We start from the raw sequence: 8881 nt of genomic DNA, 5'->3' as shown, positions 1-8881 counted from the left end.
GTGGCATCCTATGAAGGTGCCACGTTGAAAGTCACTGAGGTGTTCAGTAAGGCTGTTCTACTGCCAATGTTTGTCTGTGATTGCATGGATGTGTGCTTGATTTCACACACCTGTCAGCAACGGGTGTGGCTGAAATAGCCAAATCCACTATTTTGTCCATGTAGTGTAGTTTTTCATTTGACTACAACTGGCCTCCCAGTATCACACTTTACCATTTTGTTAGTGTGCGAATGTTACGGGATAGTTGGTATACTGTATAATTAATTTGCCGTCCTGGAGATTACATGTCCAGAGATACAGTATGACATCTACTTTTAGGATTAGTGAAGATAAGGAGAGTGCAAGTTGTACAATGCATTCATGCAGTTTTATCTGAGACCGAAATAACTTCAAAACATAACTTCAAAACAGTAGCACACATTGTTTGAGGAAACCCCCCCAGAATTTGTGCTTTCCCGCTTTGTTGTATTCTTTGGGAGTATGAGACTTTCAAAGAAGGAAGGCATCAGTCAGTCGAAAAATTTACATTTCAATGTAGTCGAGTGCAGATGCAATCTGGTTTAAATGCTGGCAAATGTGACAGAACACAGAATGCATCCGGAGTTAATGAACACACTCACTCCATTTAAACTACATGAGAGGGCTACTACTTCACATCACAGTATATCACAGGATCGCTACTGACAGTTCTCTCTGCATTCAATTAGCTCAACTGACTTGAGAGACTTCAGGAATCAGACAGTTATGAGGAGTGTAATCACAGAAGAGATCTTAGTTAGCCAGATTCAATCAAAATGCCACCCGGCTGCATCTGAACAATGTAGACAACAAGCGCTATGCATATTCATTACAGGGTCTAATACAGGACTAGGCCTCAGTTCTTTAGTGGCATTTTGATGCTGGATGATTTTGTGAGAAAGAATTAGTATGATGACGAAGTTCTATATTTCAAACACTTCTAGTAGCAGGAAAGATTTCAGTAGGCAAGATTAACAACATTGAAATGTTTAATAAAGTTCTCCTAAAAATCACAATAGAACTATTTTATAAATACAAGTGGGAAAAAAAGTGAATGTCAAAAATATACATACAGTTATCAGTCTTATCCTCTGAATCAGGCAATAGAGATAAATGCATTCTATTGATGCAAGTGCTACTCCACCACCACAATTCAAAGTAGCCTAATTGCTATCCATAAACACAAAACATATTGTCTATGTTTACAGTGGCCTATACCAAAGAACATAGTAGCCTCTTTAATTTCAGTTGGCCCAAAATTCCCCCCAACAACAAACAACAGTCGATCACGGAGAAAACATTGGCCCTGTCTGTTTTTGGGCTCGGTTGCCAACCTGTCCTGTGCTCGATTTCACTAGGGCCCCTCTTAGTTGGCCTATTCTCATCTCCAGCGCTGCACATTGGGCCCTGGCCACCAGTCTAGCAGGCCAACTTGGCCTGGCCACTCAGCTCTAGTGTGTTCAAGGGCTTGGCATAGACAGCTTCCAGGAAATGGAGGGGCAGCAGGCCGAACAGAGCAACCAAGAAGGCTACGCTGGCCACCGACAGCAGGACGTATCGGCTGATGAAGAAAGTGTCTACGGTCTGCAGGAGGAAAGAGATATTCAGACAGTAATCAGTTCATTGGTTTATCAAATAAGTACAAACTGATGATAAATGGGTTAGTTTAGGATAGATGGTTTGTGTATGTTTGATAAGTGGGTATCTTGTGTTTAAATGGTCGGTGTAATTCCTCTTTCTTCCAACAGATGTCACAAGTGAGCCACTGCAATCAGTTCTGGGGAGGGAGAAAATGGAAGGCAAGGCAGGTTACCCCTTACGTTTCACTATAAGCCAAATGTTAAAGGCCCCGTGCAGTCAAAAACGTGATTTCCCTGTGTGTGTTATATAGGCGCACACTATAAGGGTGGAATAATATTGTGAACTTGTGAGAATTATGATAATGCCCTTTTAGTGTAAGAGGTGTTTGAAAAGACTGCCTGAAATGTCAGCTTGTTTTGGTGGGATAGAGTTTTGGCCTGCCTTGACATCAGAAGGTCAATTAGTTAGACCAATAACAAACGGCGTTCCAAACCCCTCTACCATTAAACAGCTAGTTTTCCCCTCCCCACTCAGACAGTCCTAGTAAAATATTCATTCTTGAGAAATTGCTCTTGCTAAGTTAGGTACTAATTGTTACTCAGAAAGGATTTGATATTGAGATGAAAACAACTGCATTGGGCCTTTAACATGGACTTTGGTAAACATATCACAGTGTCTGACTTGACTTAGTAGTTATTATATTGTACTCAAGTAAACATGGCCTCATTCAAGAAATTGACATGATGGTGCAAGAGACTTGATAATAGCGATGTGAGTCATTCAAGGCTTTCCTTAAAGCTAATGATCACTCAATGTCTGCAATATGATCACATGTTGCATCATCCACTTGAAATGTCTTTTCAACTAAAGATTATTTTGCCATGTTGAAACTTGATAGCAAAAACACAAATGATTCATGACACAAAAAAATGTATTGAATACATTAAGACCAATATTCCTCAAAAGATAGGATACATACTAGGGCCTTGGTGGTGAGGCAAGGGGGGGGGGGGGGGGGGGGGGGGGCATCGTCTCTGGCGAATGCAGTGTTCTCTCATTTAACGCATCTTACTTTCTTATTTGCCAATTAGTCGGCGAGTGGAGCCCATGTTTTATTAATGTGGCATCCGACTGCTCGGTACTGGGGCCCTGTCTGGGGCAGGCCCTAATTGGCACTGTGTTATTTTGCTTTTGTTTAACAGGGAGAGGTTAGCGGTTTCTTACACTCGTGTTCACACACACACACACACACACACACGTGGAAACCATGTGTTTGATGTATTTGATACAATTCCACCTATTCCGCTCCGGCCATTACCACGAGCACGTCCTCCCCAATTAAGGTGCCACCAACCTCCTGTGCTGTACACACACTCTCAATCATCAAATTTACTGCTTCTAGTCTGTTTATCATATATCCTAGTCACCTTACCCCTAAGGTACTGGATTGATAGAGGTAGACATGTATAGGGGTAAGGTGACTAGGATATATGATAGACTAGCAGCAGCATATATGATGATTGAGAGTGTGTGTGTACAGCACAGGAGGTTGGTTGCACCTTAACTGGGGAGGACGGGCACGTGGTAATGGCTGGAGCGGAATGGTATCAAATACATGGTTTCCATGTGTTTGATGCCATTCGCTCCATTCCAGCCATTATTATGAGCCGTCCTTCCCTTAGCAGCCTCCACTGGTGTACAGTATGAATGTGTGTGCACGTTGTATGTGTGAGCAAATTAAGAGAGAGTGTGAGTGTGTAGAATGTGCATAGAGTGAGTGTGTATAGAGGGTCAAAGCAGACCGTCCATGTAGACATTTTGTTAGCTATTTAAACGGTGCATATTATTATTTTAGCACACACACACAATAGCTAGTTATTAGGAGGTAAGTCACATAAAAACATAGAATGTAATTTAATAGGATCTCTGTAGTATGGAATATCTGGTTGAGCCTCTTCTAAGACAGCCTTCTACAAGATAGTTGCCTGTTATACCCCCGTATTTCAATAGACCTACTGGCATTGTTTGTGATGTAATGATAGCTAGTACTCCAGTTGAGACAACTATTTACAATGTGCAATAGGCAGCAGAATTAAAACGATCTTAGCTATGCTTGTTTATTTTTTATTTGAATATGGCCTACAAATTATTTACCCCACCGGTAATCTTTTAAATCAATAAAATAGTGTTGTTTTTTTTACACATTCCAAAGACTTGAAACTCATCCACAAGTCAATTAATATTTCACTACATAAACCTAACTACATTAACACTTTGCTGTGGGAACATAGAAATCCTTAAAAAGTATCATGGCAGAACAGCAAATCCTGAATGTATTCACATGATTATGAATGCATGCAGTCAAAAATAGATTGCCTGAATCTGATTCCTCAGGTCCATGTGTGAGGTGATCTTGCCCATTGGCCTAAACTAACAGGACACTAGGCCTACATCACTATGAATGCGTCCCAAATGGCACCATAATCCCTATTTAGTGCAGTACTGCACCAAATAGAGAATAGGGTGTCATTTGAGAGGCAGTTCATGTCTCCCTGTAGTTCTGGTTTTCCCATACACAAACCTAACACAAACTGGCCAGGCTGGCGGTGCCCTCTGTGGGGTGGCAGCTTGGCGGACCTGCCTGCGTTATTTGGCAGGCGGTACAGGAGGAAAGCACTGCAGTCTGTTTGTGCTGCTGTTGGGGAGAGATAAATCAGACCAGGTCTTTACGACAAACACACCGCCACATGTTCTGAATGCAGCTCTGCAGCCAGGGCCAGCAGGCCACTCTGCTAGGCCTACATACATGGACCACAAAACAAAAGCCATGATGATTTTAAAAATGTTGCAGTTTACTTGTTTGGGACAAAACCCTCTGTGTTGTTCAGGGGAATCATTTGATGAGCTCAACTACTCTATTCAAATTCAATAGATCTTCATACTCCATTAAAAATCAGCCTACACCACACTGCAGTGATTTAGCAGACAAACATAAAATGTTTTTTATTCACTTTTATTTTTTCAGGGTAGCCCTCAACACTACAATTTCAACATAACAGTGTATGTGTAATCCTGAGTGACGTTCAGCCAGTGCACAGTAAAGTGCTGTGTGGCCAGTACAATTTTTGGTGCTGCTGTTAGTACCCTATTCAACTTGAGTATCAATATTAGAAAACACATGACACCAGTGGCTCACACTTCTGAAGAGAGCCTTTGAAGCCCAAGTGTGCCAACAACAACCAACTGCTCTGACAAGGCAACTATTGAGGCAACCAGCTGCAGTTCACTTGCAAGTGTGTGTGTGTGATTACAGTATTATAGCTTACCTCAAAGTCTTTGAATGGTGATAGGGTCTCTGAGCTGCGGGGGAAGAACATCAGGAGAAGAGTGGAAATGAGGGCCAGCAGGAAGACAGGGATGACCCCTAAGCTGTTAGTCAACAAAAACAATACAGATATATAATTTAAATTAAACACAAAAACTAAGTGTGAAATAGGGATTGGTCAGTGGCCAATTCTCTACCAAGGTATTCCAGCACACAGCTTTGACCTAGTTGCTATGTTGGTCTATTGTACTTCAAACAATGTGTAGGCAGGTTGCTTAGGATTCAAACCTTCTCAAACAGACTAATTCATAGTCTTAGAGGTGGTATTCCCACCATAATGTGAGTTTTACTGTATACAGTACAAAGGGAAAATGTTTTATTCGTCATTAAATCATTTTCCTAGTAATCACTTGATTGGGTGTTCTGTAGGACTAATGCAAATTTGGCCAAGGGCACTCCAATCAACCCAATAAAATCTGTAACCAGTAAACTAACCCCTTTTCACGCTTTGTTTAGACAGGCAGCCCAATTTTGATCATAGTTTTCACGAATTGGTGTTTTGACCAATCAGATCAGCAAAGAAAAATATCTGATGTGAAGAAAAATCGCATGGATTGGTCAAAATATCAATTAGTGGTAGCAAAACAAAATCAGAATTTGTCTGGCTGTCTAAAGGGAGCCTTAGTGAAGCAATTAATTTTCTCAGTAAAATCATGACAGACCATTTCAGCAGTAGTGAAAAACATGTAGCCTAGCTGGTATCAGTGGAAATAACAGTTAGTCTAAAGTCAAATGACACTAAGGATGTAGGGCCTAACTATTTAATATCATCTCTGAAATAAATTCTAAATGTGTACAGTATAATCATTGTATAATCCTCAAAAGTGTAGGCCAAGGGATTGAGGTGGAAGAGTCAGTGGGGCATTCACCGATGACCCTATGATTACAGGACATGCCACAACACCACCTGTGACATGACAGCCTGGTCTCATAGACTAGACGTAACATAGTTTAGTCCAGGACACTCAAATTAGTACGATATGTTAGCCTGGTTCCTCTCTAGGTTTCTTCCTAGGTTTTGGCCTTTCTAGGGAGTTTTTCCTAGCCACCGTGCTTCTACACCTGCATTGCTTGCTGTTTGGGGTTTTAGGCTGGGTTTCTGTACAGCACTTCGAGATATTAGCTGATGTACGAAGGGCTATATAAAATAAACTTGATTTGATGTTACGTTTGGTATTGTTACATAAAACAGATGGTTACTTACTGCAAAAATTAAAATAGGGTGGTTTGTCGGGTTGGGCATATAACGCAAACAAGAGTTCAAATCTCATAACTTCAGAAATGTATAAACTGACTACTTACAACTTTTTAGCTAATTTGCAACTACTTAGCATGTTAGCTAACCCTTAGTGAAGAGCTCAGTGACTTTCAACGTGGCACCTTCATAGGATGCCACCTATCCAACAAGTCAGTTCTTTACATTTCTGACTTACTAGAGCTTCCCCACTCAACTGTAAGTGCTGTTATTATGAAGTGGAAACATCTAGGAGCAACAATGGCTCAACCGCGAAGTGGTAGGCCACACAAGCTCACAGGACGGGACCGCCGAGTGCTGAAGCGCGTTAAAATCGCCTGTCCTCGGTTGCAACACTCACTACCGAGTTCCAAACTGCCTCTGGAAGATACGTCAGCACAATAATTGTTTGTCAGGAGCTTCATGAAATGGGCTTCTATGGCCGAACAGCATCACACAAGTCTAAGATCCCCACACTCAACATCAAGCATCAGCTGGTGTGGTGTAAAGCTCACCGCCATTGTCCTTATGAGCAGTTGAAATGCGTTCTCTGCAGTGATGAATCACACATCACCATCTGGCAGTCGAACGGAAAAAAATCGGGGTTTGGCGGATGCCAGGAGAACACTACCTGCTCCAATGCAACTGTAAAGTTTGGTGGAGGAGTAATAATGGTCTGGGGCTGTTTTTCATGGTTCAGGATAAGCCCTTAGTTTCAGTGAAGGGAAATCTTAAAGCTACAGCATACAATGACAGTCTTGACAATTCTGTGCTTCTAACTTTGTGGCAACAGTTTGGGGAAGGCCCGTTCCTGTTTCAGCATGACAATGCCCCCGTGCACAAAGCGAGGTCCATACAGAAATTACTTGTCGAGTTCAGTGTGGAAGAACTTGACTGGCCTGCAGAGCCCTGACCTCGACCCCGTCGAACACCTTTGGGATGAATTGGAACGCTGACTGCGAGCCAGGCCTAATCACCCAACATCATTGCCCGACCTCACTAATGCTCGTGGCTGAATGGAAGCAAGTCCCCGCAGCAATGTTCCAATATCTAGTGGAAAGCCTTCACAGAAGATTAGAGGCCGTTATAACAGCAAAGGGGGACCAACTCCATTAATGCCTATGATTTTTGAATGAGATGTTCGACAAGTAGATGTCTACATACTTTTGGTCATGTAGTGTACCACACGAAACATATACTAAATGGGGAGTACAGAATAATACAAATACTATAGTTTGCCTTTTTTTTTTTTTTTTTGTAGTTCTATCCTTGAGCTGCTATTGTCTATTAATGTTCTGTATTATGTCATGTTTCATGTGGACACCAGGAAGAGTAGCTGCTGCTGCTTTTGCAACAGCTAATGGGGATCATAATAAAATACCAAAAGACCAGGTTGGCAATCGACATGAAAGTCCAGACCACTTAGCAGATGTAGAAGTAGGCTATTCAAGGTAATGCAAATGAGAAAGTGCTATACAGTGTTCACTGGTATCATATCAGCAAAAGATAATGTGTACAAAATACTAAAATGTGTTTAGGTATCTAACTAACTTAGGCCTGCATGTGTGTATGTATTCACAACTTACTTAGTTGGTCCAGTAGCTCTCAAGAGGATCATCCCCAGCACGAAAGCTACAATCCAGATAAGAGCAATGAAGAAAACCCCAGTGCCAACGCCCAATACCGTACCAGCCATGCTTCACCAAATCAAAGGGCTAGACTAACGCGTTAGCTAGCTAACTAACTACTCACATTGGTCTTGAGGAGATTCAAATGAGCTAGCTAACTATGTTAGTTAGCTAGTGTTGTTGATCAAGCAAAGCTATTTGCGTGAAATTGTGTTTCTACAAAACGAGTTGCATCGTATAATGCCAATTGCATCGTTTGAACTGGCATTTTGTACTCGCTGTTGACAGACAGGTTTGATTTTTTTTTAAATAGTTTGTTAGCTAGCTAAACAGCTAGCTTGTGCGTGCGTACTGTTACTAACGAACTTCCTTCCCAAATAATTTACTCACTGTTCGAGACCGCTCATGATAATGGTGTGTGAACGCAAACATTCCAACTGTGGCCTACCAACCGCTTGCATGCGAACTGTTTAGCAACTACCAACCGGCTCTCTTGGTTACAAATAACCTTAAATTTCATAGGATAGACCACAAGGGCAAAGAGCTATACCGAGTGGTTGTTACTAAATACCGAATAGAATGCTGGGAAGTGTAGTGTATTCTAGTCCTAGCTGAAGTTGCATCTGAAATTGGGTAGGCTCGCTTGTGTTTATTTGCCATGAACTACCTAGGCTTTAACTTTGGATGCTTTTTTTTTATTTTTACAATTGTATAACCACGATAAATCCAACTAATGTGGTCATGATTATGTTGGTGATTCAACATGGGTAATTTCAATCACAGGCTGCCGCAAAATGCTTTTCAGACAATATCCAGCCTATTTCCAATTTCATGAGCATTGACACCAAGGCTAGGCTATGACAAAATCTTAAATTGGCCTACTAAATCAAATCAAACTTTATTTGCCACATGCGCCGAATACAACAAGTGTACACTTTACCGTGAAATGCTTACTTACAAGCCCTTAACCAACAGTGCAGTTCAAGAAGAAGAAAACATTTATTTATTTTATTTATTTATTTTTATTTAAAATAA

General features: G+C 41.3%; 1 protein-coding gene across 1 annotated transcript; it reads right to left on the bottom strand.

The window, feature by feature from the left end:
* Positions 1 to 989: 989 nt before the first annotated feature.
* On the bottom strand, positions 990 to 8400 carry LOC111950905 (transmembrane protein 218-like). Its single transcript, XM_023968835.2, has 3 exons — positions 7805 to 8400; positions 4926 to 5028; positions 990 to 1602 (listed from the first exon to the last, which is right to left on the bottom strand). The coding sequence occupies exons 1-3, from the start codon at positions 7912 to 7914 to the stop codon at positions 1438 to 1440; spliced, it is 378 nt and encodes a 125-aa protein (XP_023824603.1). The 5' UTR covers positions 7915 to 8400; the 3' UTR covers positions 990 to 1437.
* Positions 8401 to 8881: the final 481 nt, after the last annotated feature.

The sequence above is a fragment of the Salvelinus sp. IW2-2015 genome, linkage group LG23, assembly GCF_002910315.2.
Source record: "Salvelinus sp. IW2-2015 linkage group LG23, ASM291031v2, whole genome shotgun sequence".
NCBI lineage: Eukaryota > Metazoa > Chordata > Actinopteri > Salmoniformes > Salmonidae > Salvelinus > Salvelinus sp. IW2-2015.
The sequence above is the reverse complement of the archived record's forward strand: the minus strand, read 5'-3'. Positions and strand labels throughout refer to the sequence as shown.

Excerpts from the sequence above, each read along its gene's own strand:
- LOC111950905 (XM_023968835.2), bottom strand. The coding sequence starts at position 7,914 with ATGGCTGGTACGGTATTGGGCGTTGGCACTGGGGTTTTCTTCATTGCT. Across the intron at positions 5,029-7,804 it reads AGAGCTACTGGACCAACTAA|CTTAGGGGTCATCCCTGTCT; the intron begins GTAAGTTGTGAA and ends GTTGACTAACAG. Across the intron at positions 1,603-4,925 it reads CACCATTCAAAGACTTTGAG|ACCGTAGACACTTTCTTCAT; the intron begins GTAAGCTATAAT and ends TTCCTCCTGCAG.